Consider the following 19,748-nt stretch of genomic DNA (forward strand, 5'->3'; position numbering starts at 1 on the left):
CAGTGCTCCATCATTGTTATATAATTTCACCATCTCATTCTCTTTCAACAAATATCTATTCTATATTATTTCCTATTTGTTTCTAAGGAGTTCCTCAAGGGCCGTACATGCCCTCATCAATGTTTACAATAACACATTTTCTTCTATACAAAAAAAAAAGTTCTATTCAAGTGTATATATCACTTTTAACTTTGTAATATATGTTATACTGCATTTGTAAACATTTGTTATTAATTTATGTTATAAATTACAACTAAGACTGACAAAAATGAAGGTCCATATTTGCAGCTTGTATTATTTACTCCAACAATTATAAGAAAAAAAAGTAAAATGAATCTTTTCAGTCTAAAATATAAAAATATCTCTAATTACTTACGTTCAGAATTTAAAATTGAAGCAATACTCTGAATCTAAAACTATTGCCAAACCTCTAAAATGTAGACTTATTGTAAAGCAATTTGGAAAAAGTAGAAACCTAAGACATTCAACAAGAAATTCAAGTTTCAATGATTATAATAAACTTGCATGTTATTTTTCATTTGTGCTTAAAAACCCTTGTAACCCAGGCTGTGTACTCGCTGCGCCTCTGCTATGGCCCATACTGACGAGTTTGTTCCAGGAAATAGACAGAGACTTTCCAGTGTTTAGACAGAGACGGTGACTGGCTGAGGGCAGTAACATGATGGCTTTCTTCACACACCAGTATATTAGATTATAAAGCCCTTGCTGCTATGCATATTTGACTCATTGGCTCCATTTACAATGAAAGGAAACACTAGTTTGTAATGCATTTGAACAAAGGCTTATTGAGAGATCACCACAGCTGTGCTAGTTACACGCTCCCTCACTTTATCACTGTAGATTATTGCACCTTCTTATTGTTCTTATCATATTATTTGGATTAGGTTCCCTTTATTTATTCTCTCCATTGCACTGTAGTATTTTATGAAAGGTGTTTTGCCACTGTGATGGAAAATAAGCCCAGAGGCACAATATTGGCCTGGTAAATTAAACAGTAAGAAGGTCTAAATATATGACAATTTTCCACTACACAGAATGCTAACAACAAAAATATTAAGTATGACGACTTCCTCAGGGCTCTATCTTTGCTGTAACATATTTTTAAACCTTCTATAAAATACAAATCATATCTCCACATAATTAATTCTGTTACTCAAATGATTAAATGTAAATTCTGAGCAACTGCACTTCACATTTTCCATTACAGTGGCAGTCCCATAATAATATATTGTCCTTCCTGAGGCAAACTGTTAAATAAACAACTATTTTCCAAAACATACAAAATACAGTAGTCTTAATTTGGTCAACCTCAACTATTAAGTATTTGAATAAAGCATATACTTATACTTTTGAAACTTTTAAAATCTATTATTTCGATGGGGAATGGGAAGCTTACACCTGTACTTCACTGTAAACCTTTGATATAAATAATAAACCTACATCTTTAAAACCTGTCCAGATATTTTTCTATGTCCACTTTATGATAAAAAATAAATAACACATTTAGTAAAACATCTGTAAAAAATAAACTCTTCAACATATTTAGATATATGATCATATACAGTGGTTTAGCTCTGTATTGTCGGTAATGGCTCACTCTGACATAAACTTTAACATGTAAATCGTACGTAGCTTATAATCGGACCATTCTCTGGCAGTTCACACAAACGTACACATTCAAACTCCAACTTTTACATTGGCCGTCATTAAATATATTTTTAAATTCTAACATTGCTTTAAAAGGTGCACATTTGGGTTCGGGCCAATCACAGTAAACCATAATCAGTAGGTACAAAACAAGATGATACTCTCTTTAATTCTGAGCAAATACTTCTATTGTAATATCATTTTAAATATTTATATCTCTGGATTTTATTACGTATACATACATATAGAGCGCATTGTTGACAACTGGGAATTTTCACATTTCATTATTGACACGTTAACGGTTAAAATACTCGGTTGTTTTCCGTGTATTTGAGCAAAAGTTGTCTTGCCCCAGTAGATATATTATATAAGCATCTTCTGAAGCCCAAATACGTCCGCCGTGTACTCTCTGCATCTGATTAGAATGCTTTTTTTTGTCAGAGAATCAGGAAGTGTGCAGTTAGCATACTAGTTATTGTTAGCCCGTGGCCTCTGAAAGCTGTGAAAAGCACTTATAAAATCATTGCGGTGAGTAATTAGGACGCTCGGAATGCATAAGGTAAGTAAACGTTTGAAATTGTTCCGTTTTCATGGTTTTAAAAACGCAGAAATCAGGTACAGCACCGTTTTTTGGTCTTTAAAACTGAAAAAAAAAAGTTATTTCAGTTAATAATGACAGCGATTGGAAACTTTAAGACATCTATTATGAAAAAAGTTTTAAAAAATCATTTATCCCAGTTGCCAAGATGCACCGTTTGATATTTGGGCTTCCATTTTGGGAGAAGGAGGGGATTCATTCACTAAGCATCATTACATCTTTATATTATATACCAACATACATGAACAAACAAACTCTCTTAACTCTCAATAACTCTACACTGAATGTAAAAAAAAAGCAGATGACTTTGTGACTGTTTACCCATTATCCTTCTGCTTTTCCTGCTTTCCAATTCATTGCATAGAACGACTGGAGATGAGAGGTCGCCTTACGATACTTTATCCGCCATTTTTTTTCGTCGTAGATTCCATTTTTGTAGTTTTTCTCTTGTGATGAAGTTAAATACACGCATACACAACCCCCAAACACACATACTTTTTTTCTTTTTTACGTACAAACATTAGGAACAGAACAATAGTGAGTTGAGGTTTTTCCATTTGCCGGGCAGCATGCGAAAGTCCCCAGCAAGTTTTACATAGAGACAATATACAGCGATATTCTGTAGGCCTCTCAGTTTTTCGTCATTTTGGCCCGCTTTACGGTAGATGAACGGTGAATATTTCCGGTACCGCGGTTTTCACAATGCACTGCGAAGTTGGGAGCAGAAAGGAGGACACTGACCTGAGAGAAATACAGTCTTTTTGACATATGTACTGTAAATATATTGAAGGAATTGGGTTCTTGCATGATTACGATAATAAAAAATCGTGTGACTTCGACTTCATGATGACATATTTGGTTGAATATATTTTTTTTTATACAATTTTTTTGACACCATAGTAAGAGTGTGCTTTCCCGTGCGCGTTTTACTGTGCACATTTTGACGACACATGCGGCAAAGTCGATTTACAAGAACTGCATTGAAAGTAAAAAGGAATGAAAACCCGAATTCCTTCAAAATGGCGACTTTTTGCTCTTGACTAAAGTTCGTTGTTTTAGCGACTGGTTTCAGTGCCTCCCTCCTGGCCTGCAGCGCGTCCAATCAGGATTCACTATCGGATTATCTTCAACCAATAGTGCTCTTCCTCGTACATGAAGGTACCATCGGAGATTTGAATTGTCGTTGTAAGCTAACGTTTAGCTTAGCTCCTTGTCCGATTTTCACAACATTGTGCTCTTTCAAAAAATTCTTATTTTTCTCTATTGCTTTTTTATAATTATTGATTAGAACTAACACACAACAAAAAGTAAGTAACAAAAGAAAATTACAAAACTTAAATAAATGTAAACCAAGTAATCTCGCTGTGGCCAGTGTTCCAGCTGATATTGGATAAAAAAATACACTTTGAAAATAAATTAAAAATAGAATTAAGGCGATTTTACAGCAACAAAAATATTAAAAACAAAAATATAAAAATTAAATAAATTGTACAGAGACAACATGATGCCAGAGCCAAATGTTGTGGAGTCACTTTTGTTGTCTCGATGGCTTTGTAATGGCTTGCTTGTGTCCACCCAAAATTTCGATTTCCAAAAATTTCATATCCATATTCTGATTCTTCTCGTATTTTTTCCATTCTGTTGCAATTATTGTATCGTTGTCATAGCTTAGATGTCCTTATGGCAATCTCAATACATTGAACAGTGACAGGTCTTATAAATATAAAGTCCCATGCAATCATTATTGGTTAATCCACTCTCTTGATGAAAGAAAATGACATTTTTTAAAAAGCAAAAAATAAAATATTTTGCTTTTTTTAGGTTTTTGTTGCCTTCATGACAAAGACATGCATGATGGGAAGTGGAGTCTTCAAACTGGAATGTAAGTTAGAGACAGACCATGGTGAGATTTCGTATCTTTCCGTTCCGCTGTAGTTGTTAATATTGTCATTTCAAGGCGCATTTTTGTACCAGAACAACTTCACTTTTGCATTTTAAATTTATGAAGACTTTAAAAAGAGGAGAGAGGTCGCTAGTTTCAGTGCAAAGCTGCAAAACGAGGATCCTCTGAGCCTAAAATCATGAGATATTTTCTTTTCATAAAGCCATACTGCAGTTTCAAAATGGCTACCACCTTTACGGCCAGTTATTCAACCCTCCATTGTCGTGTTATAGCAGCCTCTAGTGGTGGGAAGTACAAATGTTTCGGTAAAGTTGCACGTTTCTTGTGGAAGTTAGAGACTGCAACCGGCGGCCATTTTGAAGGATGGTTGGAGTTGGAGCTTGGTTCTTTGGTTGTACAAGCAGAAGGACTGTGGTGGTGATGGCTTGGTGTGATCTATGAAGAGAGAGAAAATAAATGTTATATATATATTTCTATAGGTATATATGTGTATACAAGTTAGTAACGGTAAGCGAAGTGAATACGATGCTTGGTACGTTTTGAGCATGGAGTAGCCTGTTCCAAACAAACACCCAAAACAACAGTGGAATAGTAGTACTAGTAGTAACTCTCTTGATTATACATAATTGCTACGTTTGAAGGATAATGGTAATGGTTCAAGGGAAAAAGTACAGCCGACTGACTCCAGAATTATAAAATCTTCCTGGTCTAGCCTGTTTGCGAGTAATCGATAACATTAGCATTTATTGGAATGAAGATTCTCAAGTGCAGATAATGGAACCAAGAAACTATCTTTTTACTTGCTACAACTACTATGACTACTATGGCTACTATTATTATGGCTACTACTACTACGTTACTATGGCTACTGCTACTACTACTACTGCTACTGCTACTACGGCTACTACTACTATTATGGCTACTACTACTGCTACTACGGCTACTACTACTATTATGGCTACTACTACTTCTTCTACGGCTACTACTATTACAGCTACTACGGCTACAACTACTACAGCTACTACTCGGCTTCTACATTTACTACAACTACTACTACTAAGGCTACTACCGCCGCCACCACCGCCACCACTACTACTAAAAACTCGAGCACATGTTCATATATAGTATTTCTGCTGTGTTTCTTTACACTCGCTGATAAATATTATGAAGTAGAGTCTAATAGAGTGAGTGTGAGTCAGTCTCTCAGTGTGGGGCCCAGGGCCATGTTCAGCTGCTGTTTTTGTCTCTGTGTAAACTCTAACATCTGTGTCACATCAGCCTCCAGCCACAAACTTAATCTTAAAAACTATATCTTTAACTCAGTCTGTGACCTTGCATGGTTTCATATTAGAGAAGAAAATACGAGCTGTAAATACTTAATAGGTCCCTACGAACTTATTTATGGTGGGAAATGTGAACTTACTGTCATTCTGTGTCCCCGCAGGCTGCAAAGACACAACAGTGGATTAGAATACTGCACTTTTCTGGTATGTACTAACTCAAATTTTCACACATGCATAATATAATAAAATAATATAAAAGGAACGGTAGCTTTAAAATAGTAAATTCAATACACAATCCAATGTGCCGTCCTCATTAAAGCTACACTATGTAACTTTCTGGAGACAGCACACCAACTGCATGATTCTATGGAAATAAATAGTTACAACCAACATACTTCGGAACATTCTTCATGGAGACAGTTACGTGTTACTGTGAAAGGTTAAAGCCAATTAAAAGTCAGATTTGTGGAAATACTCCCAGTAAGGACGCATGTTTATTTGGCTAAAAAGTTACATATTGTGGCTTTAAGAGGACAGTATACGTACGTTCAAAATTACAGGTGCATTATATAACTTTTCTGGTGGGAGATGTTATTGGTTTGCCTAGAATGTTCCACAGGATTTGCATTAAACATATCCACATGAAGAGGTGATGTGATGCCACTAGACCAAATTACAGTTCAGATCTATGGAAAAGCAAGCTCGCTCTTCGTACAAATGCTTGGTTTTCAGTGTATTTTTCAAGAATAAAAGCGCCTGTGATTGAGTAAATATGAACTAGGTAAGGTTAATGATATTCTGTGGAAGATTCATTTCATAATAACATCTACACAACAGATTGGGAGTAGATTAGAACCAAATGTGGATGTGGCACTACACAAATGCAGTTTTAGCGTGTGTAAACGTACCAGTCTGCTCTGCTCTCCTCTCTGTAGCTTCAGTCTCTCCTCTTTTTAAAGTCTTTGGTTAAACAAACTGTGCAGAAGTGACAACTGCTCTGGTACAATGCCTCAAGTTGTCCTCAGTTGTTCTAAAACAGAGTTAAAAATGAGTGTTATTGAGCTCATATATTTGTTCCACTGTTTGCAAAATATCCCATGGTTGATTCTTTATTTTAAACGTACCTTTATAATTGTCACCTCAGAATAATGAGGTGAACTTTTTGCCAAATCCAGAGATTGCTGTGGGAAATGAAAAAGAATTAAACACTCGGAAGCACTGGTGGAAAGTAAGAGTACAGTGGGCTAATAATGTACTCAACTACAAGTACAAGTACTCCTGTCAAAATCTGACTTAAACCCTGTACCAGATGTTTTCCCATGTGTTTCATCATAGTATAATGTTGTATAAGTAGCTCCTGGGGGTCAAAGTAAGTCAACTGTGTGCTGTCTGCATCAAACGATAAAATAAGCAGTTTACTGTCTGTTAAGTGGGCGTTAGCATGCTAGCTGCAGTTAGTTTTACCATAACACAAAACTTTCTACAACTCTGCTCTGGAGAGGTGCTTATAAGCTCATTGTGGTGAATAATTAGATGCTCGGAATGGATAAGGTAAATGATGAATAACCTTGGACCACTTCAAACCAAAAAAATTAAGCTCTGTTTTTCATGTTTTTAAGATGGCAGAAATCAGGTATAGCAGCAAAGTAAAAGTAAAAAGTGAAGATGAAAATATACTCAAAGTACTATGCAGTGCAGTAATGTAGGTGTAGAGCGGAGCAAAGATAGTAACTGGGACTCGGTAATTTCTTTGATTTTAAATGTAACTAATTACAATTATTCACTAGAATTATACTTAGAAATACAAGTGTGGGTTTAAAAATGTATTAAAAATAAATACAATTACCCAAAAATTGACTCAATTATAGTAACGTGAATATTTGTAATTTGTTACTTTCCACCCCTGCTTGGAAACAGATGAGTAATCAGTACAACAATATAATATTTATGTTGATATAAGCAGACCTTCTCCGAGTTTCCCGGCCTGCTCAGCGGCGTTCCCTGGAAGTATCTTGGATAACATGCCCTCTCCCTCCATCCCTGGTACTCCTGCTGCTGCACTGCCGATGCCTCCAGGACGAGGAGCCGCTTTAGAGCCTGAAAACACAGCAATCAATGTTTTCTGTCACCAGTGTTCATTTTGTTAAGTCATTACTGTTTTTATCATAGTTTTAAGGACTAAAAGGACTAAAACAACCACTTGATGTACTTACTTATATTTTCATCAACTAATAAAACCTAAACAAAACAACCAATAGGAACAAGGGACAAACTGAGTGATTATTGTTTGTCAATCAAAAACAGCTACACTACAATAAACTCATGATACTGACACTCTGTACGAATATAGGACAAGATCAGTAATTAAAATATTTGAATGAATATGGTGGTTGGATGAGGACCAAATCGCAAGAAAATGGGTCAAAAACCTAGTTAACGGAATAATAATCTTTTGTGTTATTGTAGATTAGGATTACTACATTTGCACATTTCATAAAACTAGACTATCAGGATATCACTATCACTAAATCAAAGTAGAAATTATAAGGCTGAGTGTTACCGATCCCGGTGAGGGGGGGTTGTCCGGCCTTGTTGGCAGCAATGGGAGCAGCTTTGGCTCCTATGGCTGTGATCGGCGGAGTGTCGATCTTAGCCTGCAGCGCACAACACATCAAACATCGATTACAAGCAAATCATGAAACAATGTAGCACTTTTAACTAAGAAGGGAATATAGGACACTGTGGGCCCAATTAACCAAAAACAATGTGCAATAAGATAAACCATAATAACAATAATAACATATATTTTTAAAAAGCAACGCTGTCAATCACACCTGTTGCTAGTGCTAGAGGCGACCTTGGGGAAAGAAGGCGCCTCATTAGTGTGTTATTAATGTTCATATCTCCATTTACAGACAAAATAGCCAAATAAAAAACAGGATCGTGTTGCAAAGAGCCTGACAGCAGCAGAGAGTGGAGCGACAGTTCTTCAATTGAAGCCAGAGGAACCGGAAGCGTGCCCATGCCTACTTCCTATTTGGAATGATGGCGAGTCCTGTGTCAATGTGGCCAACCTCGGGCCGATCTACACAGTTTGTGATGACAGTAAAAGTGATTGGAAATGGACAAAAAAGCCTCGGATCATGTGTCTTTGTATGTGTCATGATCCCAGTCTGTCCTGCCCTTTTTTGCACTATTTTCCCGTCTCCCTTCTGTATCTGAGCCTGGAGCTGGGCGGAGATTTGTGCTCCTCCCGTGCACACCTGGACCCAATCAGCAATCAAGCTGCACCTGCGGAGGACAAAGTGAGCCAGGACCTGACACTCAGCGCCAGATCGTCTGTGTATCCATTGTGGTATACCTCTGCTTGGCTCAGCTTCATGTTTTTGCTCTTTGTGACTCATTCTAAGTTGGATATTTTTGCTCCACGTCTGATCCTGCTCCCTGGACCCGCCCAGCTCCTCTGTCTCCGACCCTGCTCTCCACCCCATTCTCAACTCTGATCGATATCATGTATATTTATTTGTATTTTTAAATAGGGAGTATTATGTTAAATCAGCTTTTTTTTCTTTTTTGCTCTTGCGCATGTTTGTTTCTTCTTACGATCTCATTATTCAAACCTTCTTTTTGGTAAGGTATACAAGACCACACGGCCCCTAATCTGCTCTGCAATACTCTCTCAGAACAGTGAGACAGAGCATCAAAAACTGAAAAAGAATAAGCTTTTATATATGTTTTTGACTAATATAGCAGTTTCAAACCAGCAACAGGTAACATAGTGATCTAAAAGTTATGTGTTAGCAATTATACCCCATAGTGTAATACCCCCTAAAAAAACTAAAACAAAACTTATATCACCACGTACCAGGGTCGTTTTCATTTTTACCAAGAATCAGTGCAATCAACATATTTCCTTTTTAGTCTTATATGTCTGAATAAAAATATTTAGCAAGCCTTTCACTTCAGAGTGCAATCACAAAGTCTAATGCAACAAACAGAAAGACCAGGCACTGTTCATCGCTGTGTTTTATGGCTTTGCAGTATTTCCTCTTTAAGTGACGTCTGTTGAACCAAAGCCAAGTCTAATTCTCCATTTGTTTGTGAGAAGCCGCAGCCGCATTTACCGTGATATACAGTCACCCAATCAATGCGTTTAATCCGACTATGGGCTGGGAACGGGACTCCAAGTAAATGCATTCAGAATGGTAATAATAATGCCAGATTTTCTATTGGCTGTTTATGGCTTCCTGTCAGTGCGGAGCTTTCACCCTGATTTCCTGAACAAATCTGCATAATTTTCCACATCAGAGCGTATGACACAGCACTGGCTTTCAGCTAATGGGGCAGTGATAAAGAGAAGTGAAAGAGGCATGGAGCAGGAGCAAATGTAAGCTTTGATTTGATCTGGATTTAGGGTTCACACGGAACAAAACATGAAGCAAAATATGAAGAGGTACTAAGTAACAAGACAATATTTGACCATCCTCTACATATATTTTCAATGGCTGGGATCCAGAATATACACTTCTCCAGCTGTCCCCGAGTTCAGATGGACGTGATGGACAAGTGGATTAGCCAATCAGGGACACACATGGTCTGTCTGTATCAAAACAAGGATATCTGCTTACGCGGAAAAAAGTATCACAGAGGACTGCAGATTTCTGCGGATCAATGAACGAAGCACTAAACTGTGTTAATCTGAGATGAGAGAAATTCAATTTTGTTCTAAATGATGATGACCAATGAGCACAGTCGTGTTTGAGCATGGCTCAAGGTGCAACAGTGACCAGACTGATATCACCCTGTATAAAAAATAGAGAGATATCATTCTGAATTTGCCAGGAAAATATTTTCACCAAACTATATAAATGGAAATTTGTGGGCCTTACTATTGATTAGAAAATATTGATATCACTATTGGTGAAAATCAGTCACAGCAGCAACATCAATTGTATTTCATCTCTCTGGAGTAATTCAGGATTCATAGAACCATAGTTACGTACATAACTTTCTACATCAGTATCTAAAATCAATATCAGACCATCACTAGTTTTTATTTAATTTGGTGGTATTTTACTTTATTCTAAAGAAGTGTTTTGATGTCCATTCTTATGATTTTCATTCTTATTTTTACTGCAATTTCTGTTGAGCAGAGTTACTTTCATAAAGAAGCCTGAAAATATACACAATTCACAAAAACATTCTACCATTATTATATAAAGTTTCAACATGGTTTCTACTTTCACTATTGTCAAAACACATACCGTCCTTCTGCCCTACGTCAGCAAATGCAAGGTTAGTGCACTCTGCTGGCAATTCATGAATTATGACATTTTTTGAAAACTCACCACATTTCAAATACAGTAGAACTGCTAAACTGGGAACTACCTGGAGGACTAAAAAAAAAGAGTGAGGTGGCAGGAGGGGTGGTGTCTGGAGGTATAAACACCTGCAGCCAAGTGTCTGTAATCAGAAACACCTGACTGTAATCAGGGCAGGTCTGAGTGATGTCACATAGTACTTGAAATTGTAGTGGCCACTGGAGGCAGTACACCCAGTTTTTGAGGGTGTTTTTGACCAGAGAAATTATTTAGTTTGCTCTAAAATTGCTAAAAAATCACCAGAAGCCACAGACAATAAAACACCATATACACAATTTAGTAGCAAATAGTGTTTAGTTCCACTTTCAATTATTCTGGAAAATTTAACTTACTGATCTAATTATGCCATTATCCATTGTCCACTTACCATAGGAGACGATGTGGTCCCAGCAGGTCCTGTCTGCCTGGTCTGGCCCATAGCGCCCCCTGCTGGGCCCATTTGTCCCATCTGTCCCATCTGTCCCATTTGTCCCATTTGTCCCATTTGTCCCATTTGCCCTGGTTTGGTCTGTCCTGGTCCTAGCCCTGTGCCCGGTCCCGCTGTGGGGGGTTGCTGCTGTGATCCGGGAGTTGTACCGACTCCGCCCTGCCCAGGTCTGGAGGTTGATGTCTGGGATTGAGTCTGCAGCTGGGCCCTCTGTCCCTGGGTCCCGTCCTGAGACCCAGGACCACGACCGGAGCCGGGTGGACCACCAGAGGGACCTTGCCCGCGGGTTGAACTACTCGATCGGGAGCCTAAAAATAGAACCAAAAAGAGTATTTTTATTGATAAATACATGTGAGTCTGAATATGTCGACTGTATCATGTGCATAGACTGTATAAAGAAGTCAACTGTTTGTGATGTCACCCATTGTGTTAGGTTGAAACTAAATGAAGCGAATCGAGTTTAGCAGTTATAGTGGCTAATCTGTATCCAAGACCCATATTTGGAGATCCGCATGCACAAGTAAAAAGCACCAATCAGGAGCAAGAGTGTTGAAGGTACTCGCCCCTTCACACTTGCACCGTTGATTTGGGAGGGGGCGAGCACTTGACAACAAGCTGTGATAGCTGTCAGTCCAACCTGTTGCTAACGCTAATGAGAGTAACCTCGGGGAAAAAAGAAAAAGAAGTTACAAGAAGAAACTATTTCGTGCCCACGCTCACTTCCTATTTGGAACTGGGCAGGTTAGCTAACATTCAGAAGGTTTGTCGTTGTCAGACTAGTTGAGAACTTAGTAGAAGAATCAGAAATGCTTCCAGGTAAAACTTAGCCTAAACTTCACTTTAAACCAATCATAGGCTAATTATTGTACTGTGTTGCAATTATAAAGCTATAAATGAACCACACATACACCGAGCATCATTCACCCCAAACACACACCATGAACCATTAGCTGATCGGTAAACTTATTTCTATGACAAGCTGACAGAGCCCAGAGAATGCTCCCTTCCCCTATATGTGGTGTTTTTTTCTTTTATCTATGACCAAATACACTGTGAGGTCTTGTGGCGGAGGAGAAAAAGCTTTTTGAATGACACACAGACAGACCCTGTACAGGCAGAGGCCGGAGAAGACTGACACTGATATTAAGTTCATCCAAATTGTCTCATCACGAACGTGTCAAACAGCAGCTCTGCTGTGCCCATTCATGCCCCACTCCAGAGTGAGAGTGAAGTTGCTCTGAGACCACCTGTTTTTTCTGCTCTCAGAGTGGCCGTTTACTCTGTTCCAGAAGATGACTTTTGGGTTCACACTGGCCCAAGCGCACCGCTCTCGGAGCACATGCTCTTTTACATCGACCAGCAGTGTAAAAATGACCTAAGACTAAAATGAATGTTGACATAAAACAAGAGTATGCAGGAAAGATCCGACAGAGATTTAATGACTCTTTCTGCCTCGAGCTGAAGAATTTCCTGTGAGTAGATTCTCTGATAAAGTTAATTAAAAAGTGTTGATCCCTGAGGGGCCAACTCATTGTAAGAGTCAGGCTTCACATAATGAAAAAAACAGTTGTGGACATATTTGAAGTGTTTGTTTGCTAAAACCAATGTAGTGTACAGTAAGTGACAGTTAAATATTCTATAAAGTTATTTCGAGCATAGAAAAACTACTGTCAAAATTGTATCAATGTGGAAAATATTAGACCACTTGTATTAACTACTGCTGCTACAGCTGCAATTGCTACATCATCAAGGTATCTTACATGTGAGCCCATTAGATTGGTAAGAGAATAATAGCCCTACTTTGCTAGTGCTAATGCTACCACTAATGCAAGTTTGTGTGCATTTTTCTGTGTCTGAAATCCTAATTTTTAATAGATTCATCAACTGCTAAATAATAGGCTTCTCTATTACTATCTCGGTTACCATAACTGCTACTACTAATACTGATGCTGCTCTTTCACTTATTTCCTCTTAAATGGAACGCTGTATTGAATTATTGCTTTATTTGATTTGAAATGAAAAAAATATAAAATAAATAAAACTAAGTTAGCATGCTAAAAGCTAGGATTGAATGGTAATATCTTGTCATGTTACCCGTCTGTCCCTGCATGTCTCCTGGAGGTTGGGATTTGCTCCTGGACGAGCGGTGTGGATCTCCCTGCCTCGAAGACCTCTGTCCGTGGTGGTGCCCAGATGGATCCCGGGAATAATCGGAAGAATGATAACTGCCAGAGCGTGACTCTCCTCTCCTACCTGAAGACGAGGACCGTCCAGAGGGGTCATGGCGCATGGACGGGTCTTTGGGATGGCCCTTGGAAGACCTAGAGGATGGATGATAGGGAAAGACATTGTTATTCTGAGACTGGTGCTACGGCTACTACTTAGTACTTCTAGCAGTACAGACCTCGGGACAGCTCCTAACCTCCAAACACTAATCCTGCTACTTACCACTGCTACTACTTCACCAATCACTCCTTCAGTAAGTAGCTCTCATCTTCAATCTCTTTCTACTACTGCAATTGCAAATCATTATTGTTTCTATCAATTACTACATAATAACAAAATTACTTACACCATGCTAGAGTATTACATCTAGTATTCTTCTACTAAGGATTTGTCTCTATTCAGCTACATCAATTAGGCCTATTTACAGCATTTAAGAATATTAGTGGGTAAACTAATAAGTAAAATAATAGAATAAGCTAATCGTGTTCTATGGCAACAAAATATGTATATAACATCTGATAGTTCACCTTGAAGAGCGCGGTTCATCAGCGTGCCTGGAGGAGGAGTGGCGGCCAGAGCTGCCATGGTGTCTGTGGTCACGGGAGGATGAGTGTCTCCCGCTGTGGCCATACTCGTCCTGAGGCCACAGGTCTTCTTCAGGTGGCTCGTCATAATCATGGTATGTGTGTTTAACCCCGCCATGACCTCTGCTGCGAGAGGACGAGTGGCTGCCATAGTGACGCGAACTGGACCTGGGCTTCTCGAACCAGTCCGTCTCCTCCTGCCCCAAATGGTAGGCTTTGGAAACCGAGAGCAAGTCACAGTCAATCTCCATGTCGTTTGGAGACAGCGGCATGCAGGCTGAGAGTCGAGAAGAGGGGACGAAGACGACCAACAGCATGCAACAGAAAATCAAAGAAAACACTTACAGTCATGCACTTCACACTACACGTCAACTTGGAACATTACAATACATGTAGAAAGACAGACACTGCAGAGGAGTCCACTTTCAGGGTCATGATGGACCTACAACTTCCAAATGGTAAATTTCAAAGAGCTTTACCGACAAACAGTCACTTTGTCATAGCTTGGCAACATTTTATAAATTGAATGCTTCCCTACAAAGAGAAACTACATTTAAACTTTACACTACTTATATTTGCTATGTGGAGCATATTCACCAACTATCACTTTCAAAAATGGGGGAAACTCTTCAGGATTTCTAAGATAACATTTCTTATCATTATTTTTGTGACAACTTTAAAAAGGCATATTCTATACCAAACTGTTACTAGTACATAGTAACAGTACAATGTAATTAATAAGGACATTTGGTTTTAAAACTTCTGCTCCCTCAAAGAAAGTGTATGCCTATTTATTTATTTAGATGTTTATCTACTATGACACTGTTGATAGGGACATCAAATACAGTATGGTCAGTTAAGCCTGTAGTTGACAGTGACTGCATGTTTGCACATTTGCCACAACTGAATTTGTACGATGTGGGCTGCTTTGCAGTGTGGACAATGTAACACAAAAAGACATAAACATCAGAAATATCAAGAGATCAACCCTGTAAAAAAGAACACACAAGGCATCAGTGGCGTGCAAAGACCTTGGACGTGATTCAGAGTTTAGAAGGCGGAGGAAACAACCACGTCGACCATGCGAGAAGTAGACAGACTTGACGGACAGGCGGTTGGACGAACAAGACAGGCAGACAGACAGACAGCAGTCCATTCATAAGAGCTCCAAGTGACGTAAAACACCAGCATGCAACCACTAGCTCTGTCTTTGTGCCACAGACTGCCTATTCGCTAGGCCTAGCCTCTGCGTGGGTGGGGGGGCACTTAATAAAACGGTGGGGGCAGTAGTAGAGACTGTGCGGGAGGCCCTCGCACAATTACCTTCGCTGTCTGACACAGCGCAATGATAATCATCTATTAAGTATGTGTCATCCGATTTGTAGACGTGTGTCCTGGGAAGGTCCCGGATATGGTCCTGCACATCTGGGAGGGAATGACTGGACCCATACTGGCCATAATAGTAATTATATCTACTGCTGCGGCCCTCATAAGGGTCTGGACCTAAACTCGAAGACCGACGTGAACTTATGAACCTCCCCATGGGACTGAGAGGGCTCTCTTCTTCGGAGTACTGCCTGGTCGGGTGGCGACCCCGGCTATAGCCAGAGCGATAGGACCGGTCATCCCTTTCATAGGAACGACTCCGGTACCCTGAATAGTCCCGTGAAGATATTTTGTCCATGCCATATCCGTGGGAACGAGAGCGACCAGTGGAGGTGTAGTAAATCCGATCATCTTCGTCAAACATGGATCCATAGTATCTGCTGATGTGACCAGAGCCAGTGCTGCTATCAAAAGCGCTCCGCTTGAAGCCGTAGTCCTCGATCAGCTGACGCCCTCGGATTTGGGACGAGGGATAGGCCCCGCCCCCTGCTGTTGCTGCATTGTATGCTGCCAAGTCTGCCTCCACATCCCGGGCCTCTTCGATGGGAGAGAACTTGGAGATTTTCTGCTCCATACTCCCCAGTTTACGGTGCTTGCTGCGCTTGGTGGACATGACGGCAGGTGCCAAGAGGCTTCTCTGCTTTTGTCGAATGCCGCCATGTTTGAAGTCGTAGTCGTACAAATAGGAGAATCCCCCACCCATGCCCCCTAGTGGTCCGTGCCTGTAGCTGCTCTTACCCCTGCCGTGGTGGTCGTACATGTCTTCCTGTAGTGCTGCTTCATCCTCTGGAGCCCTGCCATAGGAGCCAGTGCCACCGCGCGTCGTGCTGCTGTGGATGTCTCCTGGGTAACGCCCCGTGCTGCCATGATGCATCATGTCCCCTGTTGTCGTGCCCAGCCCGTCTTTTGCCGTCAGCTCACTAACATCATCACACATCATGTAGTTTCTTGGGATATTTTGCTCTAAGCCAGGGCCCCCATACATCGGATCTGCAGTGCTATATGTCGATGGACTGTCTACTGGATGCCCATAAGCATTGGACACAGTTGAAGTGTATTGTCCATAAGAACTAGCTGTGGTAGTAGGATAACCATAAGTATTAGCGGTAGTTGTGGTATACTGGCCATAGGAAGTAGCTGCGCTTGATGTGTACTGTCCGTAAGTACTAGGTGGCATGGAGGAATACCCACCATAACTGCTGGACACTGGAGCAGAACTGTAAGGACCATAAGAGCTAGCCATAGTTGTAGTACCACCATATTGTCCATATGAAGGCGCTGCACTTGAATAGGTTGCATCTTGAGCAGTCGTTGTCACCACCACTGTTGGATTGCTAAGAGTCTCATAATTTGTGGGCATCTTGTGCTCCAGATCGGCAAGAGTGGTCTGCCTTGGCCTGCCTGGATGTACTGTCAGGATGTCAGCCTGGGGTTGACCAGGATAAGGAGCAGTGGTTTGGCTGGGGTAGGAGGACACAGCACTTGGATATGGTGAGCTGTGGGTGGGGTACGGTGGCTGACCCGGTTGAGCGGGTGCAAAGCCGGTCGTAGTGTGCCCAGGCTGGGGTTGCGGTGCAGCTGGTATCCCCAGTTCTGTCTGGGGGTATGGGGGCTGGGCTTGGGGGTACGTGTGGGAGGGATATGAGGTTGGAGGCTGGTAGGTAGGTCCAGGGGGAGGGGGACCATGAGTTTGGAGAGGCGTCGGCTGTGGTAGCGCCTGGGACTGGGACACTGTCGGGTAAGGAGGTTGGTTGTATGTTGAGGATTGGTAAGGAACACTTGACGGTTGGGTGGGTGCTTGTGGTTGACTTTGTGGATACTGACATGACATGTATGAAGACGTGGGTGGGTACTGCGCTGCTGTGTTGAGATCGCTGGGGAACTGGCTCAATGGCGCGGTACTCGGCCTCGTCGTCAGCAGACCGTTTGCATCATGCACCCCCGAAGCTGCTAAACGGAGATTATTCAACTCACTGTCCGACATATAGTCCCTACTGTCCCCCATACACCTGAGGTAAGCAATATCCCTCCTCTCCCTCTCTTTCACCAATGTCTCTTTCCTCTGATGGATGCCTAGCTCTAAGTATCGCAGCTTGGCATCGATTTCCTTCTCTTCTTCCTCCAGTTCGGCTTGCTGCTTGCGGAGCTTGGTGGACTCTTGCTCCACGGCTTTCAGTTCGTGGGTGAGGTCCTTGAGAAGGCTGGCTTTTGCTGCCAGGCCTGCTCTGGAGCTGGGCTTGAGGCTGGGCACGGCGGGCAGGTAGACTTGTTGTAGCGCGGGGGTCATCATGGGCAGGTGGTGCGAGGTGGCAACGGTCTCGTCAGGAGGCGGGCTAGGGAGGGTCCGCTTCACCTTACGCAGCAGGGAGCTCTGCTGCAATGCAGCCAACTGCAGAGAGAGACAGACAGAGATATAGGGGTGGGGGTAGGGGAGAGAACAGGATATGGGGGCAAGAATGGATGGAAAATGGAACAAATTGGACATGGAAAGGTGAAGGATAGCAGATCGTGGATTGAGTTGTAAGGAGCACAATTGGAAGGGACACAATGTGATATAAAAATGTCAAAATAGTAGTATGAAAGAAGCAGAATGTAGAGTTTGGAGTGGTGTATAAAGAAGTAGTGAGTCCAGACAACAAGTTAAGACACAACATGGCAACCAAAAAGAGCACAGAGAGGTATACAAACACAAAGATGTGTATGGCCAAGGTTAGTGTAGAATTCATAGCAAATGGAACACATAAGTAGCAATACAACAAACCAAGCCACAAATGCAGCCCAAAGATGCAAATGGTGCATTGTTGTTTGAAGAAAGTGATAGCGACAAGACCAACACCCAAAGAAAGACATTGAGATAAGAATTTAGACAGGGAGATTTGAACAAATTATGAATATTGCAAGGAAACATGTTGAAAATTACAGTGGATAGGAGATGAAACATAATAGTTAGTTGTAAGAGTCAGAAAAACAAAATGGCCGACATAGGGATTGGGAAGTGAAAAGGGGAGCATGGGAAAGGAGGGAGAGAGGGAAACTCAAAAAAGATAAAGAGGTCAAAGAACAGAAAGGACAAGACAACGTACAGACACAGACAAGACACGGGAAACAAGAGTGGAGTTTGTGTTAGCAGACGTACAACACATGACAGTCACATAGACATACTGGTATTAGTTCAATCACAGAACATTGATTTCTGATTTCAATATTTATTTACTTTTTTGATCAAGTTTAGGATAAGCCCCATAAAAGCGATTATATATTTATATATTACTTTTTGCAGTTGGGGTTAAGCCTAGATTATATGACCAACTGAACAGATTGAAACATCTAATCTTGCTAGGTATACAGTACAGTAGTAAGAGACTTCTAAAGATTTAATTACATCTCAAGATAGAATAGGTTAAGGACTATTGAATGCTTCATTGGACTTTTGAACTCTCCATTCAGATAAAGAGGGGTATTTTACTTCTATGGGGTATTAACTGCTAACCTATAACATATATAAAACAATCTATTAACATGTTTTACAAGTTTCACTTTCGAGTCTTCCCTCCCTTTGCTCTCCACAGTAAGTTCCTCCCCATTCAGAGTGCTATTACAACACAATCAGCATGAATTCCGCAAATAAAACTACTGAACTTCGCATCAGTTGTTGTGTACAGTTTTGTATCATGCTTTTGTATATTTATGGACAATTGTTTCTTGGGAGCACATGTGACGTACATTTGGGAGCTGAGCATTGGACAGAATCTTACAAATAAACTGTAAGAGGGGTCCGAGAGAAATCACAAAATTACTGAAACTTGTATGAATGACATCTAAAACCTCCTCAGGTATGTTTTTGATGAGGGAACGTTATAACATGGTAGAAAGCTCAATTTTGCATAATATCCCCTCTTTAATGTCCTAACTAGAGGTGTGAATAATCTTGTTATTATTAATTTTTTTTAACAATCCAATTTAATACTTTGCACTTAGAGAACAGTTTTAAAACTCTGTGTGTAGGTAGATGGACAAATTTTCCTTTTAACACTTTAATAAATCAAAATGAAATGGCAGAACTACTCAATAAGTAATCTACAAAATGGTGACTCATTATAAGTCACACAATCGCCACAGTGTGAATGAATATTGACTTGTAAAGAAAACAAATTATAAATGCTTTGAATCATTTCACACGGGCTGTTGTTTGGTATTGTAGTCTGAACTCACTTCAAGTAGCGACAAGGCAAAACCATTATGTGAGATTGGAGATCTTATGAATAATTAAAAATTGCGTTCCAATATCCAAA

The 19,748-nt window shown here is 40.4% G+C and overlaps 1 protein-coding gene across 1 annotated transcript in view; it reads right to left on the minus strand.

Annotated features, from left to right (window-relative positions):
* Positions 1-6,447: 6,447 nt before the first annotated feature.
* bsna (bassoon presynaptic cytomatrix protein a) overlaps positions 6,448-19,748 on the minus strand; it is a 98,772-nt gene continuing 85,471 nt past the window's right edge. Inside the window, exons 11-19 of the mRNA XM_055223221.1 lie at positions 15,394-17,845; positions 14,014-14,284; positions 13,355-13,581; positions 11,981-11,983; positions 11,201-11,568; positions 8,013-8,106; positions 7,418-7,549; positions 6,577-6,633; positions 6,448-6,482 (exon numbers count right to left, since the gene is read on the minus strand). Coding sequence (XP_055079196.1) covers positions 6,593-6,633; positions 7,418-7,549; positions 8,013-8,106; positions 11,201-11,568; positions 11,981-11,983; positions 13,355-13,581; positions 14,014-14,284; positions 15,394-17,845 — 3,588 coding nt within the window. The 3' untranslated portion in view covers positions 6,448-6,482; positions 6,577-6,592. The remainder of the gene's footprint in view (positions 6,483-6,576; positions 6,634-7,417; positions 7,550-8,012; positions 8,107-11,200; positions 11,569-11,980; positions 11,984-13,354; positions 13,582-14,013; positions 14,285-15,393; positions 17,846-19,748) is intronic.

Source organism: Periophthalmus magnuspinnatus, chromosome 7, assembly GCF_009829125.3.
Source record: "Periophthalmus magnuspinnatus isolate fPerMag1 chromosome 7, fPerMag1.2.pri, whole genome shotgun sequence".
In the NCBI taxonomy this organism is placed as follows: domain Eukaryota; kingdom Metazoa; phylum Chordata; class Actinopteri; order Gobiiformes; family Gobiidae; genus Periophthalmus; species Periophthalmus magnuspinnatus.